The 22,002-nt window shown below is 37.1% G+C and overlaps 1 protein-coding gene across 1 annotated transcript; it reads right to left on the reverse strand.

Moving 5' to 3' along the window:
- Positions 1 to 6,803: 6,803 nt before the first annotated feature.
- Positions 6,804 to 7,694, reverse strand: LOC112639996. Its single transcript, XM_025415638.1, has one exon. The coding sequence runs from the start codon at positions 7,692 to 7,694 to the stop codon at positions 6,804 to 6,806; it is 891 nt and encodes a 296-aa protein (XP_025271423.1).
- Positions 7,695 to 22,002: the final 14,308 nt, after the last annotated feature.

The following is a 22,002-nucleotide window of genomic DNA, read 5'->3' on the forward strand; positions in this document are numbered from 1 at the left end:
ATATACAAAAAATATATTTACTAAATTTGAATAAATATTAGAAAATATTGTTATTTTATTGTTGTGTGTGTATAAAGTAGCTAAAGAAATGTATGAAGTTTCGAGAAATGAAATGTTTAAATAAATAAACCTCCTTCAATAAACGAACAAGTAATGTCGATTAATAAAAAAAAAAGAAAAGCAGAAAATTATTAAAAATGAAAGAAAGCCGTTGTTGGAAGTAAAATATAATTTTAAAGAACAGAAATTGTCACCGCAAAAAGAAAAAGAAAGAAGCTTAGAATAAAAAAAGGAGAAAATTAAATCTGAAAAAAAGAAAATATATTCCTGTTGACAACCGAGAGAAAGGGAGAAAAAAGAAAGAGATTGCCATCTATTTCGATATGGATGAAAGGGAAAAACAAAGAGGAAAAAATAAACTTTTAAAACAAGAATATAGTTGCAATATCTGAAATAACAAATTTACATTTTTACATAATTTATTGCAGCATAAATGGACTATATAGATTTTAATATTTTATATATACATATATGGACATTTAGGTTAATATTTTATGTATATATATGTATCATGCAAAATTGTGAGAGTGCATGAAAAAAACAAGTTTTATCTTCAAGAAATAATATCTCTATTAATTATTTGTATACGTGTTGATAAATAGTCAAGGGACATAGAATATTATTTAGATAACATGATTAAAAGGAACAAACATAATAATGATTTTATTTGACAAGAATCAGAGAGATTTAAAATTGAATCTCGAATTGAGATTTTATACGAGAACTTGTGGTATATATATGACAAAAAAAATCGTGTCTACCAAAATTAACTTTCTGTAAAACTGACGTACGACGTTCTGCGTTTGGTTCTTATTCTTGACCTGCAAGATTTAAATTTAATATTAAAATTTTACTAATTTCTTAAAAATATTAAGCATAAGAAAATAGAAATATTAAGCATAAGAAAATAGAATCTGTGGTATTTTGAGCTGAATCGATATGACGTAGCAACTAGGATAATGTATACATATTTCTATATGGGAGCGACGTGTATAAAGTTTAGTAGTTACATAATATGGTAATCGTGATCATTCCACATGGATGACATTTAGGAGTTAAGAAGTTACATATCTATAGCCATTCAGAAACTATGACTTAGTTTTCGAGTTTCCGGGTCTTTATATCGAATCCGTAAATCGATATCATTTATAACTAAACGGTGAGAATTCCATCGAGAATATGAAAATGCAGAGAGCAATTAAATGGCATAATAAATAAATTCTTGAATTCTTTATATCCTAGAATCCAATATATTTAATTAATTAAGTTTCAATATTTTCTAATCTAAGATTAATCTTAATTATCTGTCGATTAAAAATCTGCAGTTAACAGCCCGCAAAGAGTATTAAAATTGTAAAACAGCATTTCTCCATAAAATCGAACATTTTATTATACGTCAGAGAATTTCAAGATAAATCTACCTTCCTAAAAACGTTGTGTTCGTTGAAAAATTATCACGCATTCCTACCCCCAACTATTTTCGTTTATGAAACATATACAAAACAATAATAATCAAACCGTTATATCGATTATTAAATATTCGCGTACGATCAATTTCTTTCTTCCTTGGTATTTAATTAACTTCCTGGTATTCCGAGCGCGTGCCTACCTTTCCGCCGATGTCGTCTTCTCGACGAATATAAGAAAATTTTTTGCACACGCGCCTAAATTGGGAAAAAATCCAATTGGGCACGAGACGGAGACGGATGCTGAAAGGAGCAGTCGGGGGTCGCAAGGTTTAGGTCGCCCGTATTTCGCAAGGACCGTATAAATATTTGCCTTTCCGTATTCGCCTCCTGGGCGAGGACCCAACTTAACGCTGTCGAGTATTATCGTTTTATCGTTTTCGTCGAAAAATTTATCGCGGCCGAGAGAAAGAGCGCATACGCATCTCGCGAATCGATATCCTCTCTCTCACTCTCCGCGATCTCGGTTACTTCCGGATACTGCCGTACCAAAGTAACCAGCGGCGTATCATTTCTCGTCGGTGCGCCATCCGGAGCGAAGGGAGTCCCCGAATGTATTCCGGAGCGACGATCGGAATTGTTTTCTTAGCACAGGTCAGGGTCCTTCTCCTGCGAGCGGGGAAGATGGGCGGACGATTTCATCGAATCCTTTTTGGATTTTTCCCTCTCGCCCCGAGCAAACGCGAGCGACGAAAGCCGGGAAAGCGGACCAATAAGGAAAATGCCCGGTCGATACCCGCCGCCATCCTTACTACGTGTACCATATAAGTATCTGTCCCAAGGGTAGAGGCGGTCAGAGTACATCAGATAAGAAAACCTGGTCTTGGAACAGAGCTCTATTATATTCTCTACAAGTGCCCAACCTCGGGGAGGGAAATGCGCGTTGGCACACATATACGTTGGCAGACATACGTAATCTCAAAGCAGTGGAATTATTTAAAAAATTAATATATATATAAAAAAAAATGTTTAAACAATTTTACTAAAATTTTAAAAAACCTAAACTTTTTGCATCGGATACATGCATAAGTCGCGATTTTGTACTGAAGAAAACCTGGGGAGGGAAGTGTGCGTTGGCAGACATACGTAATCTCAAAGCAGAGGAATTATTTTAAAAAATTGATATATATAAAAAAAATCAATTTTAAAAAACCTAAACTTTTTGCATATGAAACATATATAAGTTGTGATTTTGTATTGAAGAAAACCTGGTAACCCTTGGAATAGAGCTCTACACTGTAAAAAATTTTTGTGTAAATTTCTATTTCATAGATAAAATTATTATCTTAATTGGTAAGTAAGCATCTTGTACTAACAAATTTACATGTTAAAAGTAGATTTTTAGAATTATGTAATAAAAAATACATTTTATATATATATTTATACAATTTCGCGTATTAAATTTAATTTAAAATTACATACATAATTAGTGTAACAATTACGCTATTTATAACGAAAATATATAAATTCATGTACCTTTACAAAAATTAGTTATGTTGCTCTTTATTGTGTAAATATTCGTTTATATTTGATAGAAATTACAAGATTAAAATTAATTTTTAAATTTTATATAAATGTTACAAAAAATTGTATATTTACATAAAATCTGTGGGGTATGTCACAACTAAGACTCTACGTTGCAATAAATAATAATTCTGTATTTGTTTCTTTTATAATACAATTGTTAAATGAGTATATCTGATGTGAGCGTGATGTGTCTGTACGCGAGCGAGTCAGTAGTATCGTGTTCAATCGGGTGATGTGAACTCTGTGCAAGCCGGGAAGTTACTACTCTCTGGAAATCTGGATTCCGCATGCATGAACCGAGAAAGGTTTTTTATAATAGGAGAAATTTTACAAGGGATGAATTGCATAAGGAAAAACCATGTGTTTGCCAAATGTTACATGGCAATCTATAGACTCGGAGGACGGCTGCGAAACATGCAAGGGTTGTAAATTCTATTGAGGTGAAAGCGGATGCATGCACGCGGGAATTAGAAAGTTGGTAGGATTTCGGACATGTGTGGAAAATGTGCGTGTGTATGTAACACGGGCGGAGTAGGAGACAATTGTCCCTACAGTACCCCCCTGCTAGTGTTTAACGATATATAAGAATTTACGAAAATCCTCCTTGTAGCCGGTCCGGAAAGCGGACACGTCTACCTGACTTGGTTACGTGTTTGGTCGAGTTTTCTAGTGTTGATTTTAGATGTGTGTGTTTCTGTGTATCGGGTAGGTCTGTAATTACTGTGCCCTTTTCGGAAGGGCCTGGAACGTCCTCCTCGTTGTTGCCATCCTGAGAGACGACTGGATCATTGGCCATGATGTACGCTGGTTTAAGGCGGTCGATGGAAACCGTAACGTCCCGGCCGTTCATACGAACCACGAACGTCTTTTCTGCCCTTTTGATGACTTTGTACGGGCCATCATACGGCTGTTGCAGAGGCTGTTTGAGACCATCATGGCGTACAAAGACTTCCTCCGAGGTAGCAAGGTCCTTGAAAATGAATGTCTTCCCCGTACCGTGGCGAGATATCTTCGTCGGTCTCAATTCCCTCAGATGTTGGCGTAGCTCCTTGATGAAATCTGACACGTTGTCCGCTGCGTTTTCGCGGTGGAGAGATCCTAAGAACTCGCCCGGGAGGCGTAGCGACTGTCCGTAGACCATGTCGGCTGCCGTGGCTTGCAGGTCCTCTTTCCAAGCTGAGCGGATTCCCAGCAAGACGGTGGGAAGGCTCTGTGTCCATCGGCATTGTTGTTGGCACATGATTGCTGCTTTTAGTTGACGGTGCAGCCGTTCAACCATGCCGTTGGCTGAAGGGTGGTATGCGGTTGTTCTCAGGTGAGTCGTACCTAACAAGTGATTTAATTGCTTGAAAAGATACGACTCGAATTGTCTGCCTTGATCCGTGGTTATTCTCAACGGCGTGCCGAACCGAGATATCCATCCGTCGTAGAGAGCACGTGCGACAGTTGCAGCTTCTTGATCCTGCAGGGGAACAGCTTCTGGCCAGCGAGAGTATCGGTCTACCATAGTTAGGCAGTATCGGTATCCCTCAGACGGTGGCATGATTACGATATCAATATGTATATGCTCGAACCTGGCAGAAGGTGGTGCGAATGTACCGACAGGTGATGAGACATGGCGAGAGATCTTGGCGCGTTGGCATTGGATGCAGCTGCGGGCCCATTGTCTGCAATCAGCTTTGATCGACGGCCATACGTAGCGCTGGGTTACGAGCTTGACCGTCGCGTTGATTCCCGGGTGGGACAGCTGGTGCAGCGAATCGAATGCGACTTTCCTGAACTCCTGAGGAACGAAGGGCCGCGCTGTCTGTGTTGAGACGTCGCAAAAAACTGCAACGTCGGTGCCGGGGATGCGTACCTTCTTTATTAAGAGGGTGGAGTCTTCCTCTAGATATCGCTGGAGCTCTTCGTCTTGTTGTTGGGCTGCTGCCAAGGCTTCGTAATCGAGCGTATGCTCAACTTCCTCTACGCGTGACAGAGCGTCTGCTACTACGTTGTCCTCCCCGGAAACATGGCGGATATCGGTGGTGAATTGTCCGATGAAGTCCAGGTGTCTGAATTGTCGAGGTGAACATTGGGCCGACTTCTTGTGGAACGCATAGACGAGAGGTTTGTGGTCCGTGTAAACTGTGAATGATCGTCCTTCCACGGTGTGCCTGAAATGCTTGATTGCTAGGTAAACAGCAAGTAACTCCCGATCGTAGGCTCCGTACTTTGCTTCCGCAGGACTTAGCTTCTTGGAAAAGAATTCCAGGGGTTGCCAGGCGTCTCCGATCCGTTGTTGTAGGGCTGCTCCGACTGCGTAGTCTGACGCGTCGCTGAAGATTGCGAGCGATGCGTCGGGCTCGGGATGAGCCAGCAAGGTTGCTTGGGCTAAGCATTCCTTGCTTGCTTCAAATGCCTCTATAGTTGTTGACGTCCAGTTGACTGGCGACTTCCCTTTAACATTGCCTGACAGCAGGTTGTTAAGTGGTGCTTGCGTCTCTGCAGCCTTGGGCAAGAATCTTCGATAAAAATTCAACATGCCCAAGAATTGACGTAATTTCTTCACCGTGTCGGGTCGTGGATAGGTCCGTATGGCGTCGACCTTCTCTGGTAACGGGCGCGTCCCTGCGCCGGAAACAAGGTAGCCGAGAAATTTGACTTCGGGCTGTCCGAATACGCATTTAGCTGGGTTGATGACGACTCCATACTTCTTCAGCCGCTCGAACAGAATCCTCAGGTGTTTTAGATGTTCTGCTTCTGATGTTGATGCGATGAGGATGTCGTCAATGTATGCGTAGCAGAACTCCAGACCTTGCAGCACCTCGTCAATGAAGCGCTGGAAAGTCTGTGCGGCATTACGCAACCCGAAGGTCATGTACTCAAATTCGAAGAGACCGAAAGGCGTCGTGATGGCTGTCTTAGAAATGTCCTCCTCCGCGACAGGAATCTGATTGAAGGCTCGTACCAGATCGACGGTGGAAAAGACGTTTTTCCCATGAAGTGACTGGGAGAAATCCTGGATGTGTCTCACGGGATATCGGTCCGGGCAGGTTCTCGCATTAAGGGCGCGATAATCTCCGCAAGGACGCCAGTCATCGCCTTTTTTCGGCACCATGTGTAAGGGCGATGCCCAGGAGCTCTGTGACGGGCGAGCGATGCCCAGGTGCAGCATGGCCTCGAATTCCTTCTTCGCCGCCTTCAACTTCTCTGTTGAAAGTCGACGTGGCTTCTGTGCGACAGGCGGCCCTGGTGTGGTGGTGATGTAATGTCTCGTCGAGTGACTTACGGCCTTGGGGGTTCCGTCCGGTCGTGTCACCTCCGGGAATTGGTGGAGGAGTTCGTGATACCGCGACGAGCCTGAAATGGTCTTAACACTCGGAATGTCACACTCAATCACCCTTCCATGAGAGGTGAGTTGAGTGGTCGCGTCCAACAGCCGCTGGTTCCTCATGTCCACCAAGAGTCCGTAGTGCACGAGGAAGTCTGCACCGATGATTGGCTTGGAGACCGCGGCGACGACAAACCTCCAGGTGAATTGCCGTCGCAGTCCAAAGTCCAGAGCTAGCGCTACTGTTCCGTATGTAGCGATTGTTGTGTCGTTAGCCGCGGAGAGCTCGTAACTTGATTTCGTACGAGGTCCCGGTAGGCGCGAGCGTGGAAATACGCACACGTCGGCTCCCGTATCAATTAAGAATAGTAATTTGGTGGATCGATCGCTGACAAAGAGGCGGCGCGATATCGCGGGGCTGATGTCGTCGGCCGCCATTAGCGACTGCCCTGTTCGTTTCCCGGAGATCTATCACTGTACTTGCACGGCTTTTCGCACTTTCTTGCCTTGTCGCCGTATTGCCAATGGTACCAGCATATCTCGCCAGCTGCATCAGGACGCTGGCTCCGTGATCGCGAGCGCGACCGGAAACGCGAGCGCGACGGAGAGCGTGAGCGCGATCTTCCGCAGGCTTCGCAGGATCCGCTAGTTGGCTGACGCGCTCCTTGGGTATTAACCTCGATCGCCTCGAGCCTCCGTACCATCTCCGCCATTACACGAATCAGATCGTCACCGTGTGCTCGGGCAGGCTGAGGTGCGGGGGTTGACGTCTCGGCGATGAGACCTGCCGGGCCGTACAAGTCCGCGATGGAATCCGCGATATCGGCTCGCTTATCGAGCGTGAGGTCCCGATGCGCCGCGAGGAGGGTCTGGACGTGCCTAGGCAGACGGCCCAGCCAGAGCGTCTGCAAGACGTCCTCCGGGAACTCCTTGCCGGCGAGACCGCGAAGATGCCTGAGGAACTGCGACGGTTTACGATCTCCGAGAGGCTCGTTCTCCAACAGGCGACGCGTGTTCTGCTCGCGTGAAGAGCCAAGGCGCTTGATCAGCTCGGTTTTTAAGAGTTCGTACGATTGTTCTTCCCTCATAAGTATGTCGCGGACCTCCAGAGCGTACCTTTGATCGAGGGCTGTGATTACGTAGCCGTATTTGGTGCTGCTCTGCGTTATTCCTGCAGCTGCGAAACCGCCCTCCAGCATCCTGAACCACAACTCCGGGTCCGCGGGTATGAATGATGGCACTTTCACTGATACCCGATCGATCGACGACGAATGTGACGGGTTCGCCGTTTCGCGGTTCGCGACACCACTAGCGTTGTTGTGCGCCATACTGATAAACTCGGAGCGTCCAGCACTACGATGCACGGCACAGATCACTCACGATTCGCAAGAACAACAAATTTCAGATCACGTCGGGGTCACCAATTTGTGGGGTATGTCACAACTAAGACTCTACGTTGCAATAAATAATAATTCTGTATTTGTTTCTTTTATAATACAATTGTTAAATGAGTATATCTGATGTGAGCGTGATGTGTCTGTACGCGAGCGAGTCAGTAGTATCGTGTTCAATCGGGTGATGTGAACTCTGTGCAAGCCGGGAAGTTACTACTCTCTGGAAATCTGGATTCCGCATGCATGAACCGAGAAAGGTTTTTTATAATAGGAGAAATTTTACAAGGGATGAATTGCATAAGGAAAAACCATGTGTTTGCCAAATGTTACATGGCAATCTATAGACTCGGAGGACGGCTGCGAAACATGCAAGGGTTGTAAATTCTATTGAGGTGAAAGCGGATGCATGCACGCGGGAATTAGAAAGTTGGTAGGATTTCGGACATGTGTGGAAAATGTGCGTGTGTATGTAACACGGGCGGAGTAGGAGACAATTGTCCCTACAAATCCAAAAATTACACTTTTAATCTTGTAATTTCTCATCAAATATAAACGAATATTTACACAATAAAAAGTAAAAAAACTAATTTTTGTAAAAGCACATGAATTTATATATTTCCGTTATAAATAGCGTAATTGTTACACTGATTATATGTGTAACTTTACTACTTTTTTTACAATGTATTATATTCTCTACAAGTGCGCAACCTCGGGGAGGGAAGTGTTCGTTGGCAGACATACGTAATCTCAAAGCGGAGGAATTATTAAAAAAAATTGATATATTCATAAAAAAATCAATTTTAAAAAACCTAAACTTTTGGCATCTGATACACACATAAGTCGCGATTTTGTACTGTTTCAACTACGGTAACGAAAAAATAACAAATTTACACATTGGATTTTGGAGGAAAAAAAGAGAGAGAGAGAGAGAGGAGGCACAGCAGCGCACAACTGTTTCTAAAAAATTCGCATACAAATCGATCTCTGACAGATGCATTCGGGAAACCGCGCGTATCGACGAGCGGGGCTGTTAAAACATCGTCGGGGGACAGATCCATAGCGATACGGGCGGATTTCGAGCGTTGTCGAAATCGGCAGGAACAATGGGACGAACGGGAATGACACGGCGGCCCGGGGATTCCCGTATTGAATCGGTTTCATCCATCGCCGTAGGCACGTGGGACCGACGTGGAACGCGACAGAGAGACGAGATAAGTTAACCGGACGGTCGCGAACGCAACGCGCTCTTTTGTGTTTGCTTCTAAGGTCGGCTGACTCTATTGGCAAAGGACAGCGAGGGACGATCCGACAAACGGCTTCTGGTCTCTTTGTCGGACGCCCCGCGCGCACGCGGATCGCGAAAGGGTTCCCCAGCAGCCCTTTTTCCCCCTTTGTCGGCGATACGGAGTTTAATTACTACGCACGCCTCGGGAAGCAGAACGGGGGGGAGGGGGAGGGGGTCGAAGGGGGCGGGCGTTATAAAAATGGATAGCTTGCTGAATTAGCAAGTTGCTTGTAAAACATCAAAAGTCGTGCTACCGTGCGCACACATGTACACACATCCTCCCTTTATATATATTACATTTTATTCTTTTTTTTTTTTAACGTCGTGCTGATGCGAAGAGATAACGCGAGAGACAAAGAGCGCGCGAATTAGCATGCGGATGTAAAGGAGAAAAGTATGAGCCATAAAAGGTGCTCAAAGACAGGTATCAAAGACAGAGATGATTGCGTGATACATGACAAAGCATTCTCGCATACCGAGTAACAGCTGAGTAGGGCTCGAAATTAAGCAATTTTGTACGCGATGGTCCTTTCTTGCGTTGCCTGTTAAAATGAACCTGTCAAGGAATAAGCGAATTCGCGCAAATTGCGTAAATACTTGGTACACAGAGAATGAATACGCCTTGATGAAATTATCTTTGATGAATTTTTGATTGCGCGAGTTTGTAATTTCGCAATAGATATTGTTGCGCGTTACGGTTTAGAACAAGTAGCATCGTTAATTAACGGGAGTTGTACTCGATTAATGGAATAATGAATGATAGTATTATAATATATATGAACTTTATGGCTGATAATAGTTGCATAATTTCACAATTTGATGATTGAAATTATTAGACCACTCATTAGCGCGGCCCTTTTCATAATTAATGACAGGGTGCGGTAAATAACTATTGAATTGAATTCCACAACTACTGAATACGAGTGTATCGGGGATACACTCCCCTTTTCATTAAAAAGTAGATCGAATATAATCTCTATAGAACATGTAGGAACATATAGTCTTATATTGAACGATGGCTTCGAAGCTGCGCGACAAGATCACGATGATGATCCAATTATAAGTTATTACTTCCTAAAGCGTATGTGCTTTTAGGTACTAGAGGTTCATGAAATTGCATTCCTTTATGCACTGCGGAAAGAAAATTAATTTTATCTCGTGCATAAATAAAAACTTCATTCAATCAATGGCATTTCATTGTTATAATATTTTATATATCAATTTTTAATAATATATAATATATACGAATATATTAAAATATATAAATTCAGAGTAAAAATTATTTTAAAATGTATGTAATTGTAATTTGGCAGGCGAAAAAAAAATAACATCTATATATCTACAAAATCATTTTTTAAATCGTTTTTTAAAAATAATTTATTAATCCCGAATTAAAAAAAATAAATTTTAAATATTTGACTAATATATTGCTACACGCATGCTTTGGATAACTGTCTATAATAATATTTAAAAAAATACATGTCATTGAACAAGACATTGAATATCTCGTTGATGGGCTCTAAGCGGATTAGGGCGAATCGGTTTACTTGAATTTCGACGAAGGATCGATACATCGTCCATGCACAGAAAAAAAATTATTTTATTTCGTGCATAAATAAAAATCAATTTCATTCAATCAACGGCATTTCATTGTTATAATATTTTATATATGAATTTTTAATAATATATAATATATACGAATATATTAAAATATATAAATTCATCAAAGTAAAAATTATTTTTTTAAATGTATGTAATTGTAATCTGGTAGGCGAAAAAAATAATAACATCTATATATCTACAAAATCATTTTTTAAATCGTTTTTTTAATAAAATAATTTATTAATCCCGATCAGAAAATAATTTATTAATCTCAAATTTAAAAAAATAAATTTTAAATATTTGACTAATATATTGCTGTACGCATGCTTTGTATAACTGTCTATAATAATATTTAAAAAAAATACATGTCATTGAACAAGACATTGAATATCTCGTTGATGGGCTCTAAGCGGATTAGGGCGAATCGGTTTACTTGTGAATTTCGATGAAGGATCGATACATCGTCCATGCACTATAGAAAAAAAATTAATTTTATCTCGTGTATAAATAAAAATCAACTTCATTCAATCAACGGTATTTCATTGTTATAATATTTTACGTATCAATTTTAAATAATATATAATATATACGAATATATTAAAATATATAAATTCAAAGTAAAAATTATTTTAAAATGTATGTAATTGTAATTTGGCGGAAAAAATAATAACATTTATATATCTACAAAATCATTTTTTTTAAATAATTTATTAATCCCGAATTAAAAAAAAAAAAATTATATTAAATTAAAAATATTTGACTAATATTGCTGTACGCATGCTTTGTATAACTGTCTATAATAATATTTAAAAAAAATACATGTCACTGAATAAGACATTGAATATCCCGTTGATGGGCTCTAAGCGGATTAGGACGAATCGGTCTACTTGTAAATTTCGATGAAGGACCGATACATCGTCCATCTACGATAGGATCGACGAACAATACCCCGAGCCTCCTGATATTCCCGATATTTTTGCAGGTGCTCCTCGCGGCAAGGTAAACACCCCGGCACGGTTCTTAAGAGTACTTAGATCCCGCTTCTTGCAAGAGTTCCCTACCATCTACAGAACGCTATCTTCAGAGCCAATGTGGATCCTGTTTAAACTTTCTTAAGTCTGAAATTATATATTGTGGAGGATTTTGTAACTATCTACGGGCGGAGTTTCTCCGGCTTTGGCGAACTCTTTCGGATATTTCTTAACTTTTCATCTTGCGCGCGAGGTGGCAAATAAGTAACCGGCGAAAGAAAAGTGTTTGCCGAGTTTGCTTGCGGGGAAATTGCAAGCGGAAATGGCGATTTCGCGAGGTTGCACGTCGCGCGACGTAATTCCGAACATATTTGCATTAACTTAACAGCGTTCTCGCTGTATGACCGAGTAGTTTGTACGTACACATTATATGGCGAGAGAGGGATGATTAAATGGAGAGTTTAGAATTTTACAGATGACTATGCGACAACATTTCTCGTTAGCATTCGCGACGAGCGCGACGACATAATGTAACTATAAATTCGAAAATTGAGAAAGCGGGATAGAAAAAAAAAAAAAAAAAAAAACATTGTCGCGTCCACGAATAACAATGCAGTTGGTTTACATTGTACCGTATAATGTATTTTTAACATTCAGCGCGGCGTCTACGGCCGCGATTCGCTCGTTTCGCGCAAACCTCCCTCAACAAAGCGCGAGAATGAAAATGTCCCGTTACAACTCGCGACAATTATCGGCGCAATTTGGTGCGACGAAAAAAAAGGAATATAACTGCGACAACAGCTGGCGCCGCCAGACGAAAGCGTCCCGCCAATACGCATCCGGAATCTGGAAATATGTCCGATAATCAGAGCGGCGCGAAAAGCGCATTTCGCCGACGATGAAAAATCGTAAGAGCGATGATCGGCTCCCCGATCCGGGGACCGCCATTCCGATCGCACATTATTGCCGAGAATGCACAAACGTACAATCCAAGTGCCTGGCCTAACTGGCCAGCCGGAAGGCCCCACGTGTTCCTGAGCACCTCATTTCAACTCGTCGACGTACACGCGCGTACGTGCGGAGCTTGGATATTCCTAGACCCTAGAAAATCGAATGACTCCATAGAACGAACTCCACATATATGGGATTTCCCGAAAAATTTACTCCCGCGTCGCTTTTAGAAATATCTCTCATTTTTTTTATCATCAAATTTTCGACTTTTTCTAAATCTCTAATAGCCATAAATAAATATAGATTTAAATATAGATTTTTAAATATACATTTAAATATATATATTTAATATAGATTTAATATAGATTAATAAATTTAGATAATAAATGATTTAAATATATAAATTTAATAGAAAAAGATTAATAAATATAGATAATACGTGAAGATTTATAGATAATAAATGATTTAAGTATATTGATTTAAATATATAGATGTAATATAGATTAGTTAAGAATTTAATTTAATTTAATATAGATTTAAATATATAGATTTAATATAGATTAATAAATATAGATAATAAGTGAAGATTTATAGATAATAAATGATTTAAATATATACAGATTTAACATAGATTTAATATAATTATTTAATAATTTAATTTAATATAGATTTAAATATATACATTTAATATATTGTAGATTAATAAATATATATAATAAATATAGATAATTATAGATTAATAAATATAGATAATAAAGATTTTGTCTCCAAAAACTTTCTGCAAACAAATCTACGTACACACTTCAGAATCTTAAAGCTCGTCTAACAATAAGATATAAAATAAATTGGTAATCCTTATTAAAATTTCTTGCTTTCTCTCTTCGATGTCTTCCCTGTATTCTTCGACGCACAATAATTTTCTTTTCAATCCCCCGTGCGGCTTTGTACTTATTTCCTCACCCTTCTCGTTCCATTTTAATTAAAAAAGACATTGGCCCCTTGAGATCCCTTTATTGCTAATCCTGGCTCTCAGTTCAAAACTTACGTCACTCGTTAGAACATCCTCCGTAGCCAATTAATCGATAAATTATCTAAATGACAGGACAAATATACTTTTTTATTTGCTTCTCGCATTCTGCGAATTAGATATCAAACTTTGCTTTGCGGAAAAGTTATATTTAATATTTTCCGCGCAATCTTTCGTCTTCTTTTTTTTGAAGAGAGAGACAAATTCGATATCAAAAATAAAATTATCTCCTTACGAAAATGATAGAAGCAGTCAATTGTTTGTATAAAATGCGTCACGAGGAAATCCTCATGCGACGCGACCGAAAATGTGCTGGAGTTTAGCCATTTAATATACTCCCCCGTGATAAATTTCGTCGTTTAGCAAAAAGTCCACATATATATTCCCTTCCCTCTGTGCACTAAGTAACGCGAGTTTCTTCCGCGAGTGGAAAGGAGAGATGATAAGCGCGGGCGTTTATCCTTCGCGACTTTGTTCCAACAGATGCACGATGCTCGCGGGTACTTTTGTGTCGCTCGTCCATCGAGAATTACCTCTAGTTTATCCCTCTAATCGTCGGTTATCGGCGGATTCACCGGGCAATGAACCATTTACATTAATAGCCCATATGACGTAACCGCCTATTGTGTATTGTCATGACAAATGTATGTATCCCATTGAGTTCGCTTTGAGCAAGAGTGACCCCAGGGTGGACCTCTAATAGAATCTATGTCTGCACCGAACTGTTCTATAAAGGAAATGTACACGATAAACACGTGTATTATGATAAGTACGAGTGTATAAATTCGTGCACAGAAAAAAAGGACATTCTTGTTTTGAAAATATATTTAGTTTTAACATGGAAATCTTGAAATGAGATTATTATATTACGTTAATTAAAGAAAAATATAATTGCTTGAATAACTGTTTACTTGAATGAAACTATTTTATATAGTTTAATCGAGAAAAATATATTCCTATGATTTAAGATTTAATTTTCTTGAATAGAAAAGAAACAATATTGGATAGAAAATAACATTTTTAAATCAAAGATTATAATTTTCTTAAAGTAGAATTAAATAATTATATATTCTTAAGATGACAATTACAATATTAAAATAAGATTGTAATATTGTTAAAATTTAAAATTATTAAATTCTTCTAAGAAGATTATAAATTGTTGCGTATATACGAAATAATGAACGCGTTAGTTTAAGTATATAAGTTTTGATTTGACACTTATTTTTTTCTGTGAGTTTAAGGAATAATCACGTTACATAGAAAAAAGGACATTTTCGTTTTGAAAATATATTTAATTTTAACATGGAAATCCAGAAATGAGATTATATTGCGTTAATTAAAGAAAAAAATAATTGTTTGAATAATTGCTTACTTGAATGAAGCTATTTTATATAATTCAATCGAGAAAAATATATTCTTATGATTTAAGATTTAATTTTCTTGAATAGAAAAGAAACAATATTGGATAGAAAATAACATTTTTAAATCAAAGATTATAATTTTCTTAAAGTAGAATTAAATAATTATATATTCTTAAGATGACAATTACAATATTAAAATAAGATTGCAATATTGTTAAAATTTAAAATTATTAAATTCTTCTAAGAAGATTATAAATTGTTCCGTATATACGAAATAATGAACGCGTTAGTTTAAGTATATAAGTTTTGATTTGACACTTATTTTTTTCTGTGAGTTTAAGGAATAATCACGTTACATAGAAAAAAGGACATTTTCGTTTTGAAAATATATTTAATTTTAACATGGAAATCTTGAAATGAGATTATATCGCGTTAATTAAAGAAAAAAATAATTGCTTGAATAATTACTTGAATGAAGCCATTTTATATAGTTCAATCGAGAAAAATATATTCTTACGATTTAAGCTTTAATTTTCTTGAATGGAAAAGAAACAATGTTAGATAGAAAATAACATTTTTAAATCAAAGATTATAATTTTTTAAAGTAGAATTAAATAATTATATATTCTTAAGGTGACAATTACAATATTAAAATAAGATTGTAATATTGTTAAAATTTAAAATTATTAAATTCTTCTAAGAAGATTATAAATTGTTCCGTATATACGAAATAATGAACGCGTTAGTTTAAGTATATAAGTTTTGATTTGACACTTATTTTTTTCTGTGAGTTTAAGGAATAATCACGTTACATAGAAAAAAGGACATTTTCGTTTTGAAAATATATTTAATTTTAACATGGAAATCTTGAAATGAGATTATATTGCGTTAATTAAAGAAAAAAATAATTGCTTGAATAATTGCTTACTTGAATGAAGCCATTTTATATAGTTCAATCGAGAAAAATATATTCTTATGATTTAAGATTTAATTTTCTTGAATAGAAAAGAAACAATGTTAGATAGAAAATAACATTTTTAAATCAAAGATTATAATTTTCTTAAAGTAGAATTAAATAATTATATATTCTTAAGATGACAATTACAATATTAAAATAAGATTGCAATATTGTTAAAATTTAAAATTATTAAATTCTTCTAAGAAGATTATAAATTGTTGCGTATATACGAAATAATGAACGCGTTAGTTTAAGTATATAAGTTTTGATTTGACACTTATTTTTTTCTGTGAGTTTAAGGAATAATCACGTTACATAGAAAAAAGGACATTTTCGTTTTGAAAATATATTTAATTTTAACATGGAAATCTTGAAATGAGATTATATCGCGTTAATTAAAGAAAAAATAATTGCTTGAATAATTACTTGAATGAAGCCATTTTATATAGTTCAATCGAGAAAAATATATTCTTACGATTTAAGCTTTAATTTTCTTGAATGGAAAAGAAACAATGTTAGATAGAAAATAACATTTTTAAATCAAAGATTATAATTTTTTTAAAGTAGAATTAAATAATTATATATTCTTAAGGTGACAATTACAATATTAAAATAAGATTGTAATATTGTTAAAATTTAAAATTATTAAATTCTTCTAAGAAGATTATAAATTGTTGCGTATATACGAAATAATGAACGCGTTAGTTTAAGTATATAAGTTTTGATTTGACACTTATTTTTTTCTGTGAGTTTAAGGAATAATCACGTTACATAGAAAAAAGGACATTTTCGTTTTGAAAATATATTTAATTTTAACATGGAAATCTTGAAATGAGATTATATCGCGTTAATTAAAGAAAAAAATAATTGCTTGAATAATTACTTGAATGAAGCCATTTTATATAGTTCAATCGAGAAAAATATATTCTTACGATTTAAGCTTTAATTTTCTTGAATGGAAAAGAAACAATGTTAGATAGAAAATAACATTTTTAAATCAAAGATTATAATTTTCTTAAAGTAGAATTAAATAATTATATATTCTTAAGATGACAATTACAATATTAAAATAAGATTGCAATATTGTTAAAATTTAAAATTATTAAATTCTTCTAAGAAGATTATAAATTGTTGCGTATATACGAAATAATGAACGCGTTAGTTTAAGTATATAAGTTTTGATTTGACACTTATTTTTTTCTGTGAGTTTAAGGAATAATCACGTTACATAGAAAAAAGGACATTTTCGTTTTGAAAATATATTTAATTTTAACATGGAAATCTTGAAATGAGATTATATCGCGTTAATTAAAGAAAAAAATAATTGCTTGAATAATTACTTGAATGAAGCCATTTTATATAGTTCAATCGAGAAAAATATATTCTTACGATTTAAGCTTTAATTTTCTTGAATGGAAAAGAAACAATGTTAGATAGAAAATAACATTTTTAAATCAAAGATTATAATTTTTTTAAAGTAGAATTAAATAATTATATATTCTTAAGGTGACAATTACAATATTAAAATAAGATTGCAATATTGTTAAAATTTAAAATTATTAAATTCTTCTAAGAAGATTATAAATTGTTGCGTATATACGAAATAATGAACGCGTTAGTTTAAGTATATAAGTTTCGATTTGACACTTATTTTTTTTCTGTGTGATTTTGGACCTGACGGATGTAGGCAGCCGAGATAACCGACGAAATATGATATAAATCTACAATGTGTGCATAAAAGTAACATAAGCTTATATCAGCGCATGAAAGAGTGCGCTTCCTTTTCGAGAGACAGTCTTCTCTCTACTCGACCTCGACGTTAAATCTGATCTGAATATAATACCGAGTGATAAGTGAATAAGCAGTCACGGAGTGTACTATTTATTGCTATACACAACACATGTTTTAATGAACAAACGTTTAATCAGCAAACAATCGTATGCTTTATCAGCCGGTCAATTTCTCGGCCCTTTGATCAGGTTGCACTGCCTTCTATCACTTCGCTTAATCAATTTCCCGATGTCCCACAAATTGCGCGTTTACTTACTCGCATAGCGATTACATTCGGCAATAATTAATAGCAATTATATGCTGAATCATATGGTACGCATCTATAGAATTATATAGAGAGGAGTAATAATATTGGGTATAACATTTGAAATGGAAAATAAAAATGTATGTGCAAGTACAGTTGTGAAATCATGTGGCAAAATTATCACTCTTTATATTTAATATTTATTTGAATAATTTTTTTCACTTTTTATCTAATATTATATTTCTCTTTTTATTTAGTAATTTCGATCGATATTTTGCTAATTAAGCTTCTCTTTAAAAATTTGATAACTTAAAATCATTTATTTTTTTGACTTGTATTTGTAAATATTGATGAAATTATTTTTTTTTAAAACAAATAATTTATTCGTCTAAAAAAAATGATAATGAATACAGCCTGATTTTGAAGAAAAAAATAAATCAAAACACGATTTTACAAGAGTGTATTTCAAAGATTTCTACCATTCTTAAATATTTCTCACTATTTTATTCTTTAAAAGAATTTTAATATTTTAGCCATTTTCAAGTGCATTCCCGCCTCCTTAAAGCAGCATAGCCACTATTTTAGCCAAATCGATTGGAGCAACAAACTTTTACGATAGTTCGGTGATCGCGCTCGTAAAAAAAAATTGTAGTCTGGCAACCTACGGAGTGGATAAAAAAGTTTTCGTCGAGCCGGCCGAAAGTTTAGAGCCGTCGTTGACGATATACACATACACGTCCGCATTGGGAAAAGAGAAAGAGAGAGACCGTGTGCGGGTGGAACACTTTTATTCGTTCGCGTCTCTCCTCAGAGAAACTAACTTTATTCGCCCACACGTTAGAACTGATCGCCGCGGGAAAGTTCGCCGTGATTGTTAGGACATGATGGTATTGCGATCAGGAATGGATCGGATGATGCGCCTCCGAAACGAATACATACATATTTTTTCTTCCTCCCCCCCCCTTTTTTTACAAGCATATTTTGCATGAAAAACACGAATATTTTCGGGGTGCAATATTTTTTTTTTACGCGACGCTATGCGTTTTTCGAGCAAAAGTTTGCGCAGAGTTGTAACCGACTTTTTCGGCGGCATCATATAAATCTGGAATTGTTAAAGATACGCGCAACGCGCGGGCAAAAAATTCCGAAATGCACGGTCAATGCACTCGGGCATTGTGCATATTTCGTAATACGTACAGCTTTACGCTTCCAAAAACTGAGCCGATAGTTCGCATTTAACGTGCGGTTTGTTCGGTTTTTAATCTATAATAATACGTGGAAAGCTCGGACTTTACAATCTCCGCCGAATGTAGACACAAGTGTAAGATAATGGACATGTGCATGCGAAAGAATTCGAATCGCGATTTAAACGAGAAAACGTAAAAGAGGCGGATGGGAGATATATAAATTAACGCGTGATGTAATTTGCGAAACGTTTGTTGGAGATAATTAGAAAAGCTGCGATGAGTCGCGGAGATGTAAGGAAGTAATTTCTGGAAACAAAATTAGTTTTTTCAGAGAAGAAATTGATGAAATTACATGTGCGAGCTTTTCGAATCCTAGCAAATATTTTTGCAATCTTTATTACCGCAATAATTTCGTCTGGAGAAGCAAGTCATTTGTTTAAATTCGAGATCTGATTCATAAAGTTACGTTGTGTGTCTTTACGATAAAATTTTATGCGCGATACGTGACATAGATACACATCGCGATTACGCTAGAAATTCCACCTTACTTCGATGCAGCCTTCTTCCTTACAAAAGTAATAAGAGATTTTCTTTTTATACCCATCAATAACGCTTTGAGTTTTCGAAACTTGATTCAGGACACTCTTATATAAATACGGTTAACCGCGCAAACATTTGCGGAAGATGTTAGGTTTGCATTTTTATTTCTCGCGGTTTTCGCGGAGGCAAAAGAATCCCCCCAAGATTAAAAAAATAAGAGAATCTCATGAAATATATACGATAGAAAGTTACCCTTAATCAACTTTCTGCCTTTGAAAATGCATTTTGCACATGTGCAACTTTTGTTTAAAATATTTTAAGCGCAAGTTTCAATTAACAATTAACTCGGAGAAAAATGCTCTAAAGGAGACTCTACTAATCCAAAACTCGAAAGTCGCCATACGAGAGAGATAAGAAAAATCTGTGACTCGACGAAGAGAAACTATCAATTCCTTTAAGCCATCCTTCTCCTGCCCTCACAAATTCCGCAGTGGGACGCGGTCGCGCGATCATATCCCATCGACGTTTCCCCATCGCCGAGAATACAACTCTATTAAACTTTCAAAACTCCATGCCGGTGTCGCGCACAATGGTGCGAAAGAACGCGTCAGCTGTATCAGCAGGTCGCGAAGAATCGGGATTCCCCCCTGCCACTTTCCCGCCACCCTCCACGCCACATCGTTCCAACCAAACTGTCACGTACTTTCCGTGTATGGGATAAGCCTCAAAAAATAGCGAGGAAGAAACTAACGGGAGCAAAATGGGAGAAACTCGGCGACGAAGTGGAGGAGAGTGGGAGGGAGGAAGTGCCAGGGCAAGGGAGAGAAAGGGTAACGGGAAATGGGAACGACATGCGGGAAGAGAAAAGACTCCGAGACAGTCTCGGATACCGAGGGACGCTCGTGTTAAACGCGCGTGTATTTTATTGGTACCGACGTGTCTTGGTGCGCCTTGCTTTTCGGTCGTTATGGCCGCATACAGCGAGCTGGGGCTCCGCGCCAGCCCTTTTAGCGAAGGGTTGCGCCGGTGCAGGGGTTGCGCGATTTTATCTCCGACATTCTTCTGCCAAAAAGGGGTCCGCCGCGACGGGATCTACCTACGTGGCAGGGCGCGGCGGTTTTTGTGCTCCGCCGTGCGTACGTGTGCGTGTGCGTGCGCGCGCGCGCGCGCGCGCCCGGCACAATGGCGATTCAACGTCGTCCCACGGCCTTTTAAACAAGCCGAGGAAATCTCGAGACGTATCCCCCGCGCGACACAACGCTCCGCCGAGTTAAGCCCTAATCCCACCCTTTCCACTCTGTCTTTCTCTCTCGTCTCTTTTCTTTTCTTTACCTTCCTTTCCCCCATCGTCGTCGTCTATTAACCACCCTTTTTCAATTCCGCCGGCAACATTCTCCTTACGAGACACAAATATCGCCCGAGCGGATCAGCGATTAGATCTCATCTGATTAGTCCGAGATTGAGAGCTTAAGGGATCGCACATACGCGCGTTTCGTTTCCGTGAATTCTCGTCGGTCGAGTCGATGAAGATAACTTGCCAGGTAGCGTGTGTTTATTGTCTGGGAACAGTAAACGACGAAAGGGAGTGCACTGATGCCTAGGACTGCGCCTTTAATCGTCCAGACGATTGTAAGCGCGAGTATACGTGGTGACAGGATGCCCCAGAGAAACCCTTTAACCTTGACGTGACCCCTTTCTTGGAAAAAAAGGGGCAGCAGATTTCTATTCTCGAGAGGTATTCCGGAGAGAGGTAAAACCTGCTTTATCTCTCGTATTTATTTTTTCTATTATGACAGAAATTAATTAAATTATTAGAATTCAAAAAATTAAAATCAATTTCATTGACAAAGGATAGAAAAATGAAATTATTAATTTCAATAATTTAATATCCCTAATAATAACTCTTTTGCATAAACATGTATTAAACATATATTAAAGACTCATTAGATATTTATTTTCTTGTTATGGAAGTATAATCTAAATTATAAACTATTCATAAATAAATGTTATATATATTTTTTTTAACAAAATATATTTTATAATGACCTTTAAAATATACAGTCTAAAATAATTCTGATAATATAAAGATATATAGGGAGTACGTGAAATGTAGAATTACAAAATATATATATATATATATATATATATATATATATATATATATATTCTATTGGATGTTATTAAGAATACATTAGCAGATTGACGCAACTATTTTGCATTCTGACTCGAAAAATTATATATCCATTAAAAAATATACATATTTTGTATATAAACATGAGCATACGTGCATCAACAAATAATATAAAAAAAAATTCCTCCACATCA

The sequence above is a fragment of the Camponotus floridanus genome, unplaced genomic scaffold (genome assembly GCF_003227725.1).
Source record: "Camponotus floridanus strain SB8 unplaced genomic scaffold, Cflo_v7.5 scaffold125, whole genome shotgun sequence".
NCBI classification, from domain to species: domain Eukaryota; kingdom Metazoa; phylum Arthropoda; class Insecta; order Hymenoptera; family Formicidae; genus Camponotus; species Camponotus floridanus.